General features: G+C 35.2%; 1 protein-coding gene across 1 annotated transcript; it reads right to left on the reverse strand.

Moving 5' to 3' along the window:
- Positions 1–10,912: 10,912 nt before the first annotated feature.
- Positions 10,913–22,434, reverse strand: LOC134804515 (parafibromin). The gene is made up of 13 exons (XM_063777598.1): positions 22,316–22,434; positions 21,948–22,095; positions 21,749–21,854; positions 21,552–21,671; positions 21,091–21,236; positions 20,702–20,918; positions 19,785–19,956; positions 19,341–19,472; positions 16,124–16,298; positions 15,208–15,319; positions 14,350–14,491; positions 12,307–12,448; positions 10,913–12,088 (listed from the first exon to the last, which is right to left on the reverse strand). Exons 2-13 carry the CDS (start codon positions 22,076–22,078, stop codon positions 12,052–12,054), a joined length of 1,632 nt encoding a protein of 543 aa, XP_063633668.1. The 5' UTR covers positions 22,079–22,095; positions 22,316–22,434; the 3' UTR covers positions 10,913–12,051.
- Between the last annotated feature and the right edge of the window lie 283 nt (positions 22,435–22,717).

Here is a 22,717-nt window from a genome sequence, read left to right on the forward strand (position 1 = left end):
AATAGGTACTTGTAGAAATTAATTCTAAAATTATTTTTTCAACAAGTTAGGCAATTGTTTATAAGCAAAATTTTCTCAAACTTCCTTCTTTATTGAAAACGACAAAAAATTTATAAATAACTATCGTAAAATTTTGTCGCTCTCTAGAGCTCTTCTCATAAACATGTCTAATAAGATCACGTTATAAAAGTTATGAAAAAATTAATAGTTTGGTTATAATATTGTTTTATATTTTACAATTTTACCTTGATTTTTCGTTTTTCGTCAATTTTCTATGTTATTCTTAAACTTAATTTAAGCAAAGTATTAACGTTATGAAAACTTTTATAATGTGATCTTATTAAGCATGTATATGAGAAGGGTTCTAGAAAGCGAGAAAATTTTACAATAGTTATTTATACATTTTTTTTTCGTTTTCAATAAAGAAGGAATTTCGAGAAAATTGGTAAAAAAATAACTTAAAGATAAAGGGTATAGCCGGGTAAGCATGGCCAAACTATCCTTAGCGAAAAAAATAATTTCCTTTTACTGGATTATTAACCTATATATATGTAGTGCTTTCACCAAAAATTAAGCCTCAAATGCTTCAGGTTTAAAAAAAAATGCAAAAAAAGAAAAAAATATATTTTATTACAGCCAAAGTACTAATCCGATTTCTTTGTAATTTGGGTATGTTGTATATACAATTAAGGTCTCTTTCTAAAAAAATATATATTGAATTATCTCTTGAATAAATAGTAAAAAATTGAGTTGAAAATTTTCAGAAAAATAAAAAAAATACATGCGAGATTGCGACAGGTTATCAAATTTACATATTTCATGTAGAATTCAATAGTGTTTAACATATATTTTTTTCAGAAATTAAAATCGGGATTAACTGTGTGAAAAACTCGAATTTGTAACATCCCATAATACTCTCTCTTCATACAAGCAAAGCTAAGTAGACAATAAACGAATGAAGTATTGAATTTGAATTTAGAATGACGTATTGCACTATATATGACGACCGGTCTGGTCTAGTGGATAGTGACCCTGTCTGCTAAGCCGATGGTCCTGGGTTCGAATCCCAGTAAGGGCATTTATTTGTGTGATGAACACTAATATTTGTTCCTGAGTCATGGTTGTTTTCTATGTATATAAGTATGTATTTATCTATACAAGTATGTACATCGTCGCCTAGTACCCATAGTACAAGCTTTGCTTAGTTTGGGGCTAGGTTTGATCTGTGTAAGATGTCCCCAATATTTATTTATTTATTTATTTATTTATATGCTTTTTTCTACTAGTCGACTGTAATTCTTGAATTAAGATTTCTTATACCAAACTGCAATTGGGTATTTTTAATGAATGGGCTCCCAACTCAACTATAATATTCATTTCGATACAGTTTATTCAACTATAATGAAATTGACCAATCACAGCTCGCCGCGATCAAGAGGACGAAACAAAACCATAGCTCAAATTAATTATTTTAGGTTGTTTAGTAGAAACAATTGATTCATAAGTCAGAAACGCGCATGTGACACCCTTAATATAGCAACATCCGTAGACTACGAAAACCACTTAGTGTTGCTTGTTAGTCTCCATAGGCTACGGTAGCCAAAATCGAGAAAACAACTGTCTGAAAATTGAATTTAGCGCGGAGCAAGTACCAGGGCCTCATGAGTTACGAGAAGGTGTCGTTGACCAGCCCGCCGTAGGGCGCGGGGCGCGGCGGCCGGGTCGCGTACCAGTATGAAGGTATCACGGCTGCTCGCGAATCTTAGCTGTAGCTGTATACTTTTTGTTTGGTTTGTTTGTATGATTCTACTAGTTTAAAGTATTATTTTTGTTGACTAGTAGAAAAAGTATTGTATACAATAGTGATATAATCAAGCTTTTCAATCTCGTACTTTACTTAGGCAACTCAGTAAGCTTCGTTGCCTAAACACGGTACTCGACTGAAAAACTCTCTATTATATCACGATTGTATAAAATACTATTTTCTACTAGTCGACTGTAATTCTTGAATTAAGATTTCTTATACCAAACTGCAATTGGGTATTTTTAATGTATGGGCTGCCAACTCAACTATAATATTCATATTGATACAGTTTAGTCAACTATAATGAAATTGACCAATCACAGCTCGCCGCGATCAAGAAGACGAAACAAAACCATAGCTCAAATTAATTATTTTAGGTTGTATAGTAGAAACAATTGGTTCATAAGTCAGAAACGCGCATGTGACACCCTTAATATAGCAACATCCATAGACTACGAAAACCACTTAGTGTTGCTCGTTAGTCTCCATAGGCTACGGTGGCCAAAATCGAGAAAACAACTGTCTAAAAATTGAATTTAGCGCGGAGCAAGTACCAGGGCCTCATGAGTTACGAGAAGGTGTCGTTGACCAGACCGCCGTAGGGCACGGGGCGCGGCGGCCGGGTCGCGTACCAGTATGTAGGTATCGCGGCTGTTCGCGAATCTTAGCTGTATACTTTTGGTTTGGTTTGTTTGTATGATTCTACTAGTTTAAAGTATTATTTTTGTTGACTAGTAGAAAAAGTATTGTAGACAATAGTGATATAATCAAGCTTTTCAATCTCGTACCTTACTTAAGCAACTCAGCAAGCTTCGTTGCCTAAACACGGTACTCGACTGAAAAACTCTCTATTATATCACGATTGTATAAAATACTATTATGGCTATATATGGCTACGGCGTACACATTTTTTGATAGCCCATACCTACATGCATATTATATTCGTATTATTACGTAGTTGTATCAGCGATTAAAATTGTAGCAATATCACAGCCGGCGTAATTTTAGTTCATTTAACAAAATAATATTTACCCATACCTTCGCGTTCGGATATAATTGTGTTCTATAAAGTCAGAGCACTTTGAAGACACTAACTTCTAATAGGTATGTAGGTCCCTCAATACCTATTATAAGATCAAGAATTTGTTTCTGAATTAAATAATACACAGTGTATAAATTAAAATTATAACTTTTAATAAAACAATCTTTAAATAAAATTAGTCCTCAATCATCATCACTATCTGATTGGATAGTTGGATAGTCACATTTAAGCCGTCATTAATTCTCTGAACTTCCGTACTCCGTACGCCCTAGCCGCATACAGCCATGGGGTTTAAGGTCCGCCGCCACACTCAGTAAAATAAGTCGCGTTCTAAATTCAAATTGCGTTGGGAACTTGGGAATATACTCGTAACTTTCTATTGTTATAACATAACGTACAAGTTATTTTGTATGAAGTGAAAATAATATGGGGTGTTACAAATTCGAGTTTTTCACACTGTTAACCCCGATTTTAATTTTTGAAAAAAATATGTTAAACATTATTAAATTCTACATGAAATATGTAAATTTGATAACTGTCGCAAGCTCGCATGTATTTTTTTTATTTTTCTGAAAATTTTCAACTCAATTTTTTACTAGATAATTCAATATATTTTTTTTTCAGAAAGAGACCTTAATTGTATACACCGTGTTTTTATTGAATTCCGTTAACTTCGGGGTATGGTTAAGTACGTTTAAGAGAACTAAATGGCATAGTTAATTTTTAAAAAAAAATATTTTTTTTTTGCTTTTGTGAAAAAAAAAATTAAGTTAAAAAAGTAATTAAATGTAGCATATAGCGTTGTTGTAACACGGGCATTAGATTTAACTCAACCAAACAATTGAAATCTGTGACATATTAATGTCATTTCGAACATCGATCGACCGAGATTGTACTTAAGTTTAGTAGCAAATGCATGAACTCATTCTAAACACTAATCAATATGTAAACCGGCCCTAAGGCAAGTGTACACGCTTGTAGAGGCCTTATAGGAAAAAAATAAATTATTGATTATCTCCGAAATGGAGTTAATTAGAATATCGGTGTCTTTGACAACGTTACTTGATTTAAGCTCAGGAATGCACCCCTGAAATTAACGGAAATAAAAAAAAACACGGTGTATACAACATACCCAAATTACAAAGAAATCGGATTAGTACTTTGGCTGTAATAAAATAAAAATGTTTTTTCTTGTTTTGCATTTTTTTTTAAACCTGAAGCATTTGAGGCTTAATTTTTGGTGAAAGCACTACATATATATAGGTTAATAATCCAGTAAAAGGAAATTAATTTTTTCGCTAAGGGCAGTTTGGCCATGCTTACCCGGCTATACCCTTTCTACAAGTATTACATGTGCTGACATGTTTTAAATACACCATTTTTTTTTTAATTTTTCAATGAATATTTATAATACAGTAAAATTATACATTTTGCGTTTGCGTCAAATCCGGTAGTTCTGATTTTTTGCAGACTTGTTTATGATGTTGGCCCAATGAATAATCCAAGTTTGTGACCTCGAGCGCCGAACGCAACTTTGTCAAAAATCGAATAAACCGCAATTATTTTAGATTTGGGCGATTATAACCCTAAAGTACTAGTTTTTGATAGTAACTTCCTAGGGCGTCTTTAAAGTAGACTAAATTTGCTACAATAAGACACTAGAATTGTCTCTGTACATCTAATATTTTCTGAGATAAAGCCTTTCAAAATGTATAATTTTTTCGAACTTGTAATCGTAGGCTAAGTAAGTGCAGTGAGTATACACTTTTGTCTCAGGCGATGCCGGTTGGCACAATTGTTTCTAAGGTCAATCAAAGCTGATTTGGCCCGGTAGCCACAAGATCGTATGCAAGTATGGAATGTTTGATTGGAAATATCCTCCTCTTTTATAATATTAATTTTGGTTTCTTAAATATTAATACTTTTTGAGATATTGGGGAAATAAAAAATAACTACTTTTTCCCCCCTTTTTTTGTTTATAATTTTTGATATTTTTTTTTTGTGCTAATACACGCTTCGAATACATTTTTCTAGACATCATGACGAATCTAATGAGGTATCACACGTATTTTTAGGAGTAGTATCTTTATTTTTCACCGTTTTCAGGATCTCGAACAGACTACTGACATAGACCCAGTGGCGTAGCTAGGGGGGGGCGGCGGGGGCGGCCCGCCCCGGGTGTCACCCATTTGGGGGGTGACACCCGACCGTGAACATCAGTAGTGCCATGTATAAAAATTGAGATTTTGACAGAATATTCCTGATCATATTTAAAGACTAAAATGTCCTATAAACTGTTTTGGAATTCGCCTAGTTTCATACTCCAGTACCACCAGCATAGCAATGTACAAATTGCAGAATATTCCCAAAAAGCGGAAACGTTCTCGAGAATGTTCTCAGAACATTCCTGCAACATGGAAATTATTTTTCCGCCATCTTGGATTTTTTCCAAAAAAAATTTTTTGTCATAGGAATCTAGAGGCCTCTATCTCCCGCCATGCTAAATCTCAGCGCGCTCGGACCAACTTGAAAAAATTAAAAAAAAAGTCGGCCATTTTGTTTTTTTTTTTTTTAATGCAGTTTGTTTTGTCTCGGGGCCCTCTATGACATTTGGTCGAGCACCCCCCCCACCTATCACGCACCGTTTAAGAGCCAACAGGAGTGGTCATTTCTCCATACAAACGTACTCCTCGTTTTCCTCCGTGGTTTTTGAAGCTAGAGCAATGATTTTAGATTTTATTAGATTTTCAACACAGATTAAAATTGTCAATATCTGTGTCGGACCGTTTTGCTTTTTTTGATATTTTTGTTTTTTAAGGCGCTAGAGCCCTTCAAAAATGGCCAAAATGGCCTAATTGACTATGCCGCTATGAGAGGCGTGGCATTCAAAACTGATATCAATTAGCCAAAAAAGCAAAACGGTTCGACACTGATACTTTCATAATCATTTAGATTTCCAAATTTGGTTACGATTGGTTAAGTTTTGGAGGAGGAAACAGAGGAGTACGAAACCTCGATTTTTGAGATTTTTACGCAGGATTTTTCGCCTTGTCCTTATCGCACTACTTTTAGGTGCCGCTTTTGTTAGCGAGACGGGTATATTTACTTAAAATATTTAAAACTCAGCTCCTGTTTCGTCTAAAAAGTTGCCATACAAAATAAAAGTGGCCAGTTTTCCCGCAATTGTAGCATTTTTCCAAAAAAAAAATTTCATAGGTATTTAGGGGACCCCGAGATTCCGTGACCAAAATTTCAGCGCGCTAGGACAAACTTGAAAAAATAAAAATAAAGTCGGCCATATTGAAAAAACATGGCGGCGTCAAAAACTGCCAGGGTCCCTCTATGACATTTGGTCGAGCACCCCCCACCTAGGTCTGACCGTTTGGCCGGGTCGTCATACATTTTTCTGACCGGAAGCGGTAGACCAAAAGTCGGAATTTTCTGAGGGTAAGGATACTACACCTAAACTATCGTGAATATTCATGGTATAAACTACGATAAATAAATAAATTCTCGTTCTTGAGAACATTCTCAGAAATTACCAAGAAATTCTCATGTGGAAAGTTTCGAAACTTTGGAAAGTTTTTTTTTTAATTATGTGATTATTTCTGTAATTGACAAAAAAAAAAGTTAAAATTATTTTTGGGTGACAGTTTTACAAATTTACATACATTTACATTTTATGTACAAAAAATCGAAAACAATTTTATTTTGGCGAAATTGACGTAAACTCTTTTAGTATATTTTCCTTATTTTGGCCTCAGAAATGCATGGTTAAAATCTCTCTGGGTTCCTGGTATGTAACAATAATATGTTGGCGCCTCGTAGGTTTTTTTATTCAGAAAGGATTTTTTTATTATGTGATTATTTCTGTAATTGAGAAGCTATGTCACTGTTTCTAATTGGGTGACTCTGGACTATTTGAAATTCATTGTGAATTGGGATTTTACAGAATCTCTTTCAAATCGCGCACTTGGCAAAAAAAGTTTTTTTTTTTTTAACGTAAATTATTTGTATATCTTTCACGGGACAATGATGACTCGGACCTTTGGGAGGCGTGCGCGGAGCCCAAGCCAACATGTAGATGCCTTTATGACACTTATGAAATGTGGGTTACACCAAGCGGATGCTGTCCTTGCCCGTGTCATAGAACGCGCGCAGAGGCAACACCCGCCAGGGTGTGGACTATTGAGAGTTCATGGAATCTAAAATGAAAGCGATGGAGTAAATTGTGAGCTATGGAATATTAAACGTAATTTTATAATTGTAAAATATTAAACATATTTTATTTACAATTTTGATTGAATTTTGGGGTGACACCCACAATTTCCGCCCCGGGTGCCACCCATGCTAGCTACGCCACTGCATAGACCAGTTATTGGCACCTATTTTTTAACGAGTCAGCACTGCTGTTTTAAAATATGGTTGAAGGTGCCAACCATTGGTTGGGTGCCGTCTATAGGGTAGTTTACGCTATTCGGTGTTCTTATTATATAACAAATCGAATGCCTTTCGTTGATAATTCTCTCGGTAGGTATGTACTACTTAACACAAACATAAAATAACAAGGTTTTGTTTTTTCATATGTACAATAGGTACATGACACATAATGCACATAGTAATTAAAACACTAGCGCAAGAAGATATTTAAGTTGCCTCCAGAATCTCGCGAACTAAATTGACAGGTCAATGTGCGCAAATGATACCACAGTTTGGCCAGTGCTGTTCATATCGATATTTTCAAAAAAGTTTGAATTAGAGAATATCGCGAGAATTCACCGCTAGGGACGCTACTGTTGCGCGGTCAGTTAAAATGTATCTTTTAAGTAATTTTCACAAATGTTACTTGGTTTTTCGAAAATTGTGCAATTTTATAGTAATAGAGACAAGGATATTGGATAAACATATTTTAATTCAATAAGTATTTTATTTTATCTGTTTGGAAAACTTACAGCTAGAGTAACAAGTTAGGTGATGGTGATAACATAGAAACAGTGATTTTGGGTCAAAATACAAATAAGGTCAGCCCAGACGGGGAAAAATTTCGTACAATGTGATTAATTTCTCATTTAATATGTGTGTGGTGTGGACGCAAAAATTAAATCGTCTCGGTGATCCCTATTGCTTTGATTGTAAAGACCAGTCCCTAAACTGGACATTCAAGTTGACAATTAAGTCAGAATTTAAATAATTATGGATCAATCTCATCTACCGGCCACGTATAAAATTAAATTACCAATTTTAGATTTATGTCGACAACCATGCTCTTGAAATAAACAACTTGTCCCCAAACCTGCATACTAACATTGAAATTTGTCAATTTCGCATCCGCACCTCCTGATTTGGTCGATAATATGACAATCTTACAAGATAATCGAATCAACCACTTTTCTCGTCACAGTCACATTCACATAAATCGAAATCGTTTGTGACCCCTAAACAATTATCACATGGGTAGTACGTGCAATATCTCACTTATCGATATCATTTTATCGACATATACTCGTGACTATTTTTTCTTTGCTATTCCTGGTATCATTTTATTTGTCAAACTCATGTCAATTTAGTTCGCGAGATTCCGGAGGCGACGTTACACATGACGTACACACATTAGTATGTAAGCTGTTTGTAGTGACAGTATCTCAGTGCCAAATATAATCTTGTCAGGCTTTTATTCCTATTGCTTAAGGTAAAAATGTGTAGGTATAAAAATGTTTATGACCGTGTCAGAACAGAACTAATAACAAGTATTCTTTGTGACATTTGTAGGGTAATTCGTCAATTACTAGCCACTGTTAAGTAACTGGCCACCCTAAACTAAAAATGAATTCTATTCACCTATAAACAGAATTCATTTTAGTATAAGGTGGCTAGTTATAAATCTTACACTAAAATGAATTCTGTTTATAGGTGAATATAATTCATTTTTAGTTTAGGGTGGTCAGTTATTAGCCGGTGGCGATTGACGATTTACCCTATTTATAATGTGATCAATTTGAAGTTACAATTTTAAGCAGTGAGGTATTACGGGCATAATTTACACTTACTGAAATGTTGGACTTATTTGTATCTAATTTACAGTGATTGATTTGGAAACAAAAACTTCGTCCCCTTTCGCCTTAAGAATGACAAGGATCTCATCACAAGCATGGTACCTATTCAACAAGGACGGCCCGAAATAACTAACATTAGGATGGTTCCACCTTCAAGCAGAAAATATATTAGTGGCCAGAAAGAGTTTAGCCCTTCATTTTAGAGTTGTAGGAGAGGTTTGAGGTTCCGTCACACAGGTGCATTTTCCGGGCGGGGCGTGAGCACGGCGTGAGCGTTTTATATGTAAAAGCGGCGCGCCCCGCTCATGGGTCGCCCGCGAAACGCGCCTGTGTGACGGAGCCTTTAGTTAAACATTAAAAAATATTGACTGTCTAATTACTTCAGTTTACTCTATTCCAAAAACTGTCAGTCTGTCCCACACATAGTAAGGCTTTATGGTGCAGTATTAATGTATACCAACTGAACATCTCAATGAAGTAGCGCTTAAAAATATCAATACGATTCGAATTATCAATCTAAAGGTAACGCTTCAACTTAACGGATATATTCGAACAGGGACACCATTTCCATTAAAGTGCATAAAAACGCACAATTTTGTTTTAGTCTACACCAGCATTTCCCTACTGGTTAACAGACTATACAGATGTACATATAGATGTGTTACGAGACATACGTAAAACTAAAGGTCTATAATGTACTTCGTAAATTCTTATTCATAATGCTAAATGTGTCTCATTGGATAAGGGACATTTGTATACTTTACGATTAACGGCCTCCTAGCCTCGTCGGTAGTGACCCTCCCTACGAAGCAGGAGGTCCCGGGTTCGAATCCTGGTAAGGGCATTTATTTGTGTGTTCATCACAAATATTTGTTCCTGAGTTATGGATGTTTTCTTATGTATATATGTGTATATTATATACAGGGTGTCTGGTCCATCGTTTGCCAAATAAAAATGGCGGATAAGTGGGGTAGTTTTCTATCTTTTCACGCCCTTTAAAAAAATTTTTGGTCCCACGAGTATTTTGTTTTTTGCTTTTTTTGTTGTTTTTGAAAAATCTTCAGGGCCGACTCGTTTAAACTTAAATAAAAATAAAAAACCGGCCAAGTGCGAGTCGGACTCGCGTTTCTAGGGTTCCGTAAATAAGTCCGACTCACGCTTGACTGCACATTTCTAATAGGTTTCTGGTCTCTTTTTGTTTTTTTTTTTTATTGAAAATCAAAGTTGACCTTGGTGTAAATTTTTACATGTTGTAAAACATTTGAGGATTAATAAAAAAAAACTAGAGGTTAAATGTCAGTAATTTTGACTTTGGTAAAACCGTTTAACGTTAGAAATCACGACGCAATAAACGTTGCATCTCTCTACCACTTACTTTTTTTTTAATTTAAGTTTAAACGAGTCGGCCCTGAATATTTTTCAAAAACAATAAAAAAAGCAAAAAAAAAATACTCGTGGGCCCAAAACATTTTTAAAGGGCGTGGTAAGACAGAAAACTACCCCACTTATCCGCCATTTTAATTTGGCAAACGATGGACCAAACACCCTGTATATCCTCGTCTAGTACCCACATCACAAGCCTTATTGAGCTTACTGTGGGACTAGGTCGGTCTGTGTAAAAATTGTCCTATAATATTTATTTATTTAAGTGAGATTAATCCTTATGGCTATACACCTCCACGTTTTTCTAGCAATAACGAGATTAACGAGTGATTGACTAAATGAATATTCATGATACCTACCATCGATGTTACACAATACCAACTGCGAAGACATGACGTTGGCTATCTTATTAATATACTAGCGACCCGCCCCGGCTTCGCATGGATAAACAAATACCCCTAAACCGTCCTCAAGAATACTCTTATTCATTAGGTGAAAACCGCATGAAAATCCGTTCAGTAGTTTTTGAGTTTATGGCGAACATACAAACACACAAACAGACAGACGCGGCGGGGGACGTTGTTTTATAAGACGTAGTGATTGGAAGTTTTATATTTTAATTTATTTGTAAAAAAACATTATACGACGTCAGGACTTTATCGCAGTTGGGGACGGGAATGTACATTTAAGGAGAAGAGATAACTGTGAGAGTTTTAACTGTTTTGGAAACCATGTTTGTACTCAGAGCTTAGTCTATGTACATATACGTCGATGCATATTAATAAATAAATGTACATACAGACGTAACTAGTGAGAAAGACCGGTGGCAGCGAAAAGAACTAAGGAAGATACTAGTATTTATGTATTCGTAAACTAAACATAGCAAGGAAAATATATGTCGGTTTGCGTTTTTGTAACTATTGTTTATTTATCAATAAGTTGATTCTTACCAATAGATACATTGATGTTTCATTTTAACAAGCACTCGTTTTTGCCAGTAAAACTTTTAGGTTTACTTATGACACGATGTACCATGATCAATTTACGGACCTCCGTTATCCAAGAAACATAAATGCGTTTATGAAACATTGTACCGCGCAATTATTAAGTATCTTGCCTTCTTTTAGGATGAAAGCATTGGGCATTTTTACTTATCGACATCAATTACCTAAGCATTTCACAAAAAATGCTACTTTTCTTATTTGTGATATATCTACTCAGAATCAACAGCTCTTTTCATCCCAAACCGAAAAGAGCTCCAAAAATTCCTTTTATTATTAAGGAATTATGGTAATAAAATATTAGATTCAAAAGAGCTCGTGATTCTGAGTAGAATTAACAGAAAGTGTCATAATTTTAGTAACTTTTTTAGAAATGCTTACTGTACGTGTCCTGACAGGCCGCCCCTGCCACAACAAAGATTTGAGATAGGCTGACATAGGTTGCCCTCTGCCTGAACTGAGTCCACATTTGTATTTTATAGTGTATACGAGATATGCAATATACCTAAGGGTAAATTATTTGCTACAAGTGTGGACTAAGCTAATAAGATTCGAGGAGCAACATTACATAATAATATTAATAAGTGATTTCAATGAAACTATTTGTATTGTACACAGTAGGTAATTTTTCTAGATAATCTAGATGCATATAATAGGACATTCGACTTAAAAACTATAAAAACGCTTCGCTCCGAAGGCAATCATAATAATATTATCCACACGGTATCATCAATAATTTTATAGCTCTATAAAGCTTAATATTAGAAACTAGAATCTAAGATGAGGTTTATTCTTCATCATGTGCCTGTAACAAGAGAGGGATTGTTAATATTTAATTTTTAAAGGTATATTAAATGCCGTGTGTTTTATGACATTTACGTCAGGGAAATAACATGAAATAAATATTACCTTTACTCTTTAACCAAAATTCACTGACAAAATGTATTTACATACAGGAAACATGCATTATATGTATTTGTTATATGACTTTGAGGTGGCACGTGGGTGTAGTGACCGACTTACTTGTCCAGTGTCTCCCAGAAGCCGAGCAGCACGGCGCGGTCGAGATGCCGCTTGGTGCGGCTCAGGTTGAGCACTGTGACCGCCCACCGCGACACGTTCGCGTCCAGCTTCATCTCGTCGAACTTCAAGTGGAACGCACAAACTGTAATACGTACGCAAAGTTAACCGGAGAATCATTCGATGTGAGAGATTTTCTTGGTAAAGACTACAAGTCTTTGGAGTCTACATATTCAATTGTTCACATCCAACTCAGTTTTTTTTTAGATTTTAGACATTACGTCGATTATTTTAAGAAAACAATTATCATATTTTTTTATTGTAATTAATATGTTGGGGGTCATTCCATAATAAACGCTACCAAGGGTTCAAAAATGAAAATTAGTTTAAGAAGTCAACACTAACCTATTTCCATACAAAACATACCAAACCTTCATGTCAGAAAAAAAAACCGAAAAAAATAACAATTTTTACATGTTTTTCATGTACTTGATCGCAACGTTTAAATGATAGGCGTAAAACTAATTTTTTACAGCGATATTGGCAAGACTAATTAAAAAGAAAGTAACTGTAAACTGTTACAAATTTCCCGCAGTTATTTCAGGTAAAATATCGTAATTATATAATTTGTCTTTAAAAATATTAAAAAGCATGGATTAATCGGTTTTTAGAAGAGTATTCTAGACTGTGGTGTCAAAGTAACACCCGAAACGAAAAAGAGATAAAAGTATGTGTAACTTTTCAGGTAATTAACTATAACCAAACATATTTTGCCAAAGAAAGGCTATGATGTGAACCTATGCAAATGAGTAATAATTATTGTTTTAGCGTCTGCTTTAGTGGTATGTTTTAAAGTTTGAAGTTGTGTAACACCCGAAACGTGTTGATCGTCCGCCTGTCCGTCCCCGGCTTTTCTCCGTGATGGTTAGTGCTAGAAAGCTGCAATTTGGCATGGATACATAAATCAATAATGGCGACAAAGTAATAACACAAAAACTACAAAAAAAAAATTTTTTTTAGGTAAGCTCCTGTACAAAAAATATTTTATTTTTTTCGACTTTAATCCTGTGATGTGGGGTGTCGTTAGATAGATCTTTCAAAATGAATAGGTTTCACCATCAACCATTTTTTGATTAAGTGAATATTTTCGGAAATATTCGCATCGAAAGAAAAATAATTATCATATCTTCGAGAAACAGTTTTTATTGTTAAGATTAATGTATTTTATAATAATTCAGCATTTATTACTTATGTTTTTAATCGAATTTATTAAAAAGACAATAATTTCAATAAAATGAGCCATCATTTCGTATAAATCTGTCTTAATTTCGTACTCGTAACACCCGAAACGAACCATGAGTAACACCCGAAACAGGTAATTTATTTTATTAAAATTAATTGAAAAGTGATACTAAGTGTTACTTCAGTGTTTCAGTAGACTATACTAACTATTATTACTTGACATAAATAAAACTGGAGGTTACTTGACAAAATTCGCTAAATTATGCATTTTGGTACTGATGGTCAGAAGGTATAGGCCAATTCCCGTAACGCCCGAAACAGCTACTTTTTAATGATTCTCTCGTTATTGCTCTTATACTTTAATTGTATGTGTACAGGAAAAGAAAATATTATCAAAGTAGTAGATGAATCAATAGTTATAACCTCCTAGTTCCTGTTACAATATCGAATAAAACCTTATTTTATGAGTTCAAGTGTAACACCCGAAACGGTGGAATGACCCTTGGTATATTCGATTAATATTTTTATTTTAAAGTAACGGCGGTTTTGGTTTCCAATAGAAACTGGGATCCTTTCTAGAGAAGTCTCCAAATTTTTACATGTTTTCTTCACATATAATTGTTTAGTTTAGATAAATATTTCAATGGCGACAAATTTCTATAGGTACTCTTATTTAGGTTGTTTTTAGTTATACTCCAAAAATCACTGAAAAATATTCTTTAAGTATTTTAGGCAGCGTTACGTAAAACTAAGTCGTGTTTTACAAAATGAAGACTCATAAGATAGGCTCAGCTAAATACTCACTATTGGCAAAGATTTGCACTGGATTCCCGTCCCACGGCCACCCCTTGAACTGCCAGGCGGGCCCCTGCACGAACACCGCCACGACGCGGTCCCATTCGGCGGCTGACAGGCGGCTCGGGTTGTCCACCACGCGGTACGGCACCTGCACCACAGACAATATGTTAACCTCGTAACACACAAAGCTATTTCTATGTTTTTGAATTTGGAAGTTCTTCATTTCTACATGAGTTCAAAAGTTTGAGTTCGAGTTTGTAGTTATACAGGTACAGTCGCCATCAGATATATCGGAGCAGCCGTGCACAAAAATATGCACGCGGGAACTATACGAAGTCAAACTAAACCTCGCATTATTTAATGGCCTGTCAAATGTAAGATTAATTTGTGTTTGTTAGAAAGTAACAAAATTTAACAAAGGTTTGCTAATGTTTATGAATAAGGTGGTAACACTTTGAATGCCATACACGCAATCAGTTGCAAAACGTAACTCACACGCCAGGATCACGCTTGCAAGTGAGTTGCTAATAATAAACCTTGAAAGTATGACGGTGACTTTGATAGTGCAAATACATAAGTGTATGCCTTAACTCAAGTATTCTTGGTGTCCAAAAGAGTAAAAAAGCAATATTAAATAATACGATTGTAAAATAATAATAAAAACAACATTATGAACACAACAACACATACCAATTCGTCAACTGACTGAAAAATACAAGCATAATTAAATAACAACTATATGACTGCCCTAGGAACAAAAATTACCTTGTAAGTACTAGTAGCCTTTACATTTGGTAGGTTAAATATTTGCCACTTTGTTAACTGATATATTTTACATATCAGAAAACTATGGTATGTATTTACCGTAATAGCGAAGTTGTTTGCGGGCATATTTTCACCACCCTTTCTTCTTTGAAGGAGCACTTCGTTTTCGCGGACTGAACCTTCGGCTTTCTTTTGCTCTACTGGGACGAATCTGGTGAAATAAAGCAAGTTTTTAAAATATGACAATACAAGAAACTGTACAGCTGATGACTAAATATAGTCTGCAGTCGACAGACAATATAAAAGCAAGATGTATTTTGCTTAAGGATATATTGGGTAAGAGAAACATTTGATTTAAGAATGCTGCCAGCGAGGAAATGCTGCCAGTATCCTTGGCACTATGCCCCAGGGGCCCTCTCTAGACATATATTTTTAGTTTTTTAAGTATTAGTTTTAGTTTTGCAGGTAGTTTTAATTATAGGTTAATTATAGTTGTTAAAAAAAAGAATTCTTCTATTATGTTTCTCTTACCCAACCTGATGTTACAGAAATGTGGTGTTTGCTAATAGCAGTTTTCGAACAGTAAATATTTTTAGTGATCGTAGTAGATTTAGGCATAATTAGGAACAGATCTCAATGAAGTTGTAGACTTGCTTGTCTACAATCTACAACTTCACTGATATGTGTTTGCTTTGCTTACACATCTCACTTACATTTTTATAAGCGTAAGTTGACACCATTCTAATAAATTGCCTCAGCACCTTTGACGCTATGATGAAACTGTCACACTCGATACAAACATACGACTGTTTCCGGGTTTGGCGTCGGGTAAGGAATGTGTCTAGAGTTAGACCATGAAAAGTCTGCAGCGATTTTGATAGCCCACGCAGTGCAAGTGTTATTTTAAACGTCAAACTTCTATGAAATTATGACGTATAAATAACACTTGCACTGCGTGGGCTATCAAAATCGCTGCAGACTTTTCTTGGTCTAACTCTACCTACTCAGTACTTACTTGTGGTCTTGCAGCATGTCCTTGACATTGTACATGGATATGAGTGACGTGGCGGCGGCCGGTATGATGATGATGGGTGTGCGTGAAGGCCGCTTGCCGCCGCCGGCGGGCGGGCGCGCCGCGGCCACGGGCAGTAACTCGCGCCGGCCCGGCGTTCCCGCCGACACTGGCATTTCTGTCAACGACACCACTTTTTATGCCAGGAACACAGCATTTGGTTCGACATTTTGTGCTTAATACGACGAACGAAAGTTCCGCTTACATACAAAGCGATAAGAAATCTCTAAGCGGATTGTTTCAGTAAGAACACATTGCAAGTTGTTTGAATTGTAATTATCAACATTCAAGTCAATGACCTATACAGTCTAGTACAGATTTGACTAGTAGAAAACAGGCAGATAGACTCCCTAGATATAGATCACGCTATGTTTGCACAAACATCGACACCAACTACTGTGCAGTGACAAGTGACATAATGCATTCATATCCCATAGGAGCGCCATACTGGACGTAATACTTGGCATGGACGCTAAGCGTGGTCTAACTATCATAACTGCCACAGACAATACCGAAATTCCTTTGCAGTTTAGTTCAAGTAAATAACCTAAGCTATCTAATAAAAAAGCACTATAGCCACTATAACATGATTGACCGATGAGCTATCCCAAGTAACACACAAGCAGGATAATAGAGTAAAATTATCATCTTATTCAAATTAAGATTGCATAAATTTTGTGTATAAGCGGTGGAAATTACTAAATTCGGAATAAGAAAATATGTGGGCCTAGTGGGGCCTATATACCAATAAATGCTGAATAAATTTTGCATAGTATCGGCTTTGCATATTAAAGCTGAATAATACTTATTTCTTACACAGTTAGTTCAGCTTAAAGCATTTGTGGTTACTAAAAGCTGCATAATAGCAGCATTAGCAGCAATTAGCTGTATATATTTTGTGTCGTGAGATATTAAGCAGACAATATTAAGAAAAATGTGATAGTGGCTACTAAATGCTGAAAAGAAGCGTTGGTGAAGACTTTCAACTGTATAAAAGCGGTTGCAGTTTCTGTTTTAATGCTAGTTTTTGAATAAAGGTGGACGCTATTACTGGAAGCTGTAATGAAATCCACATATTATTTGTTATTCAGTAGCTGCATATATGGGTTAATTATGGCTTTTATAGACATAACGTCTGAATAATAAATACTAAAACAACACTTATACTTAAGTTATAGCGATTTTAGTACACATATACTATCTTTTCTTGCTAAAAGCTGCAAAATGAACGCAATGAGCAGCGCTATTCAAACTACTGCTTAGTATCAACAAATGCGCGGTGGAGAGGGTTCCGTAGCTTTATAAGTTTATACACGGTCAACAGTGCTACTTGAGCCTGTTTGCTTTGAGCTTGAGCGTGTTTTTATTTTATTTTGAACGCATCTTGCGTATTTATTCCTTAATCCAACCATTATTTAAAAAATCGAGGATTAGTTTTCTTAACAATTCTCTTCGATTGGTTATTTTACACAAGATGCATTGTCGTTTTAATGACGTAAAACAATTGCTAGCTACCATCGTAAACACTGTTAACTGACCATTTGCATACCTTACTGCAACGAGATAAAGTTTGCCAATGGCCATTTAAGGTTGTTGCTAGTTTGCAAACAAGGTGGCAAATGCTAGTTATTGATATCGTTGCATTAAAAACTTGTAGACTCGACTGGGTATGAGAAAAATTAAATAATCACCCCCATTAAAATATAGCGAAATCGATTCTCCACAATCGATCAATCGATTTTGAACAGACTGTTTTTAGGTTTCAAGTGGGTCTACTCATACCCATCCCACACTATACTCGTACTCATACCTAAACAATACTGCCCATACCAAACTATACTTGTACTCATACCCGTGATACCCGCTACTAATATACCCGTACCTTCGCACCTATACCATATTCATACCATACTCGTAACCACACCATACTCATACTATACACATCTTCGTACTCACTTCGTACATCTTTGCGTATACCTTTACCTACTACATATTTGTCGGAACTGATAACGGAAAAAATAACTGTGTAGTCTGCCGTGCCCCCAGATTTATCATATAACTTAAATATTATATCGCGTTTATAATATTAGTAGGAAGTAGGATTGAATATTGCCCGTGTTACATACCTATAATGTTTCTCATCAAACTAGTGAGGATCTATGTGGTTTTTACCATTTGTGTATAGAACCCTAATATGCTTTAAGATTGCGAAAACAATTACTATTATACTGATGTTATTCAAAACTTGTTGTTCTAAAACCATTATTATCTAACATGTAGCTTAGTAACGCGAATAATGTGAATGCCTATTCAGAAATTTAGCACATAATAGCTGTGGCAGCAGCTTATATTCAGCACAGTCGGACGCCATTACGGTTGCTCATATTCTAACCTCTAAAATGAAATAGGAATATAAAATGAACTGAAAAACCCATTTATATTCATTTATAAATATAGTTTTATCGTAGCATAACTTGTTAAAGTACATTTTCTATCACTAAAACATCTAAACACCGCAAAAAAATTACAAATTTAAAAGTGGAGTACTATATTTTCTATATTTACTTTCTAAACAGTGCATTATTTACGCGGCGCTTTAAAATTTTAAATAAAATGTATATATATATTAACAGTAAAGTCGCATGCGCAATGAAATTGATGTTATGTAAACATCAAATCAATATATGGGTAATGTCCTCCTTATTTTGTATTCACTTCAGACACTACACTTTGAAACGAGTTCACAAATTAAAATGGAAGACAAATCATACACAAATAGCTGAATATATTTTCTGTGACAATGCACTTTTGAACCAAAAGCTGCATAACGTGTGACTAACTGAGTCATTCTATACAAAGCTGGATAACTTTGGTTTAAAAGCGGTATAGAAGCTTTTGACAGCCTCTATACAAGTGTTATTCAGCGATTCAATGTGTGGGCACACACTTATACAGCTATTACATTACTGTTATTCAGTAATAAGCGGCGTGGGCTAGCCCACTTTGCGCCCAAACCTTCTGTATAATGTATAGCGCTTATACAGACGTTATACAGCTACCTTATTCAGCATACAGTACGGAATGCTCTATTATTCAAACAATATTCAGCTACTTTTGTGTTACTTGGGATGTAACCTGGATTACATAGTAAATAACTTACGTGGCATTGGCCGCTGCTGACTAGGATTCTGTGGGGTGCGCGCTGCGAGGGGAGCACTCGGCCCTTCCGTCACCGACTTCAACGTCATGCCGTGATACGTTCCCATAGTGTCGATTTTGAAACCCTCCGTTTCTGAGGATACAAAGTATTCGTTGGATCACATATTAGTTTAATAATGATAATGCAAACGGATGTAGGCATATGAATGCGAATAAGGCATAATATAATGGTAGAAGAATATAGTGTCTTAGATTTCAAAAAACTCTCCATGAAACAGTAAATTGAGACTCTAATTTAGCATCCACTGGTTCTTTAAACTTTATGCCAGGGGCCAGTTTCAATACAATTTACAACTTATAATACAAGTGGAAGCCCCTTTTTAATTTATTTCATTAGGTAGGGAATGACGCTTGTATTACAAGTTGTTAGATATGTGATACTAACCTTCTTTCCTCGTTATAAATCTTTCCTGATCGTATCTGTTGTACTGTGCCTGCTGTGCCGGTAATGCAGTAGGCTGTGGCAGTACCACCGGCTGCGGCCGCGGCACCCCCGGCCTGCCTTCTTCACGCGCTCGGATGCCTTGCAGCAGTGCCATAATACTCCTGGCAAATACCTGTCCATACCACAAATGGTTAACCACCTTTTAATGCCACTTGGATTAACATTCTTATGTTATATTGTAATAAAAGGCTTGATAATCTGGCTAGTAAAAGTTGCAATTTGCAAGTTGCAAACGGTTGCTAAGATATATTTTTTGTTGAACAGAATTAATTAATGTAGTTACAGTCAATAAAATCAGACCCATGATAAAAATAAAACATTTTGTAATCAACAAATGCTTAAAAAAGAGTCTTCGTATTCAACTTTCCAAGAATACATATTATATACACCTGGTTTTTGGTTATTTTTATTGTGTAAATTTTCTTTTTAGGTAGGTGCAACAGATTGGCAATATTCGGCAACTATTCGGCCGAATACCGAATAGTTGCCCAATATTCGTGGCATCTCTAATAATTACCTACTCACACAGCTTTTGATAATAATGGTATCTGGTATATGGACATTATATACCCGACTTTCAAGTACTTTGCTATTTACCATTCACAATTGATATAATATATATTTAAAATCAAACAAAATTTTATTTAGCTCTGAGATTAACCCTACAAACAGTTTACAATTACAAATGGCAATAATATGAGTATGTCATATAGTCTGTTATCAAAGAGTAATTACTGCCAATTAAATAAGTTAGTACTATTGAAAATCCGCAAAATTATAAAGGCCAAATAAAATCTAGACAGGCTTTAGAGAAATTCCTTTGGTGTTTTTGTTTAAAAATAATAAATATCACTTACTTTTCCATGACTTTGTAATACTGTAGTCCTTGTCCTCCATTGCCTCTCCCGACTTATAATGTGATTCACATCATAATCTAGGATAGCTCTTAGATCTGAACCAACAACACCAAGGGTGTCAGAGTAGTCATTACTTTTGATTGTAGTCCTCTTTTTGGCTAAACGTTTTGCTTTAATTGCAGCAATCTTCTCCACTGACATAGCCTCTGACAATGATCTACAAATAAAACATATGATATTAGAAATTGCATAGTTACATCACAAATATAGAGAATTATGAATAATATAATTCTTCTTCTTCCTCATGTTATCCTGCCATTTTGCCACAGCTCATGGGAGCCTGGGGTTTGGGGGGGGGGGGGGGGTTATGAATAATATAATTAACTTACTTAATATTGTCAACAGTGACAGAGGCTTCTTTAGTAACTTCAAGCCGGGCAGCAAGCTGCTCACGAACTTTCTGTACGTGGGTCTCTTCAATACGAGGCTTTTTCGCCACTGATTCACCGACCTCATTGTCATGGGTACGCTTAACCTACATCAACAAACACAAAGGAGTTTAGTTTACAATTACTATGAAATAAGACTTACATTTTTGAGCTTATAGATTAGCAGTGTCACTGCAAGTGTCAAATTTTAGGCCCAGGTCATAAAAGCTACTAAAGCCTGGTTTGTATAGGTGTGGTGTCTCTATTATTAAGAGGGTTATCTTGACTGACTTTTATTAAAGTCATCATAAGTATTAAAGAGAAATTAATAAAAAAAAATAAGGAAATAAACAAATATATGAATCTGTCATTGTCTACTACATTAAGTACAAAGATGAAATTAAAGTTTCCTAAATTGGTACCTGTGTTGGAATTTCCAGAGGGGCACTTTTATCTATTGAAGCACAAGTCGCAGTTTCACCATTCAAGTATGCCAATATTTCTTTACGATCTGGACGGCGCACTGCAGGTATATTAGCAGCCTAAAAACACAGATAAAAAAGTAGTTAAAACAACAACATGCTTTGGTCTAAAATATATGTTTAGGTACAAAACTTACCGCTGCTTGTCTGACATACACTGGATGAGTTAAGTGTATATTCTTGAGGATAAACAGAAGACATTCTAATGTGTAATATTCTTTTATACTGCCCTCCTTGCCAGGTCTAAAAATAATAAAAATTGCATATAACCATCTGGAACACTATCAGGTGCATACGTTTTAAAGAATATTAATTAAATAACACATGGATGCTTACCCCCACATAAGGTAGTTAGTTTTAACATTCTTCGGCCAAGAAAACTCTCCAAAAATTATTTGATTATCGCGTTCCACTATTTCTTTTTTATTTACATTATATTGCCGGAGTAAACTGAGCGGGTCCGCCATGATTGCTTTACTTCGTTCTGAAATTCACAGCATTTTTACAATTAACATGGTCTATGCGATCAACTACGATAGCATACAAAATTTAAAACCATTCTTTTCACTGATAGCTTCTTATTTAGCCAACATATTAAGGTTTTCGCGTCTTGTGACGTAGTCTTTAATCACAGACATAAAATACGAATTCATTGAATATCACCACGCACAACTTTTAGAATATATGGTCAATAAACTGTGTACACATACCTTGTAAACAATAATGTGATCCACCAAATTATTTCAGTATTTTACTTTCCAAAAGTAAAAGAATTCTTGTTGCACAAGTTTACACTACCTCATTGCCTTGCTTTGCTTGCCTGCCTCAGAAAATTTACACAGATAATGACAAAATTTAATTAAACGTCAGCTTCTATTTCGTTTACAAGGATAGTTAAAATAATTTGAACGTGTGATTTTATATAGAAAAATACCACGAAACAGTACACATAAAATGTTTACTTAATAATATTAACACACAAACGCACTTTTCGTTACGTATTACGTATGCGACCTGTACGAGCTATTTCTACCAAGGTTGCGGTGCGGTACGGTAGTGTGTTACGGCTTTAAATTTAGTATTGTTTATGGTTGGTAAAAAATAAC

Source organism: Cydia splendana, chromosome Z (assembly GCF_910591565.1).
Source record: "Cydia splendana chromosome Z, ilCydSple1.2, whole genome shotgun sequence".
Taxonomy (NCBI): domain Eukaryota; kingdom Metazoa; phylum Arthropoda; class Insecta; order Lepidoptera; family Tortricidae; genus Cydia; species Cydia splendana.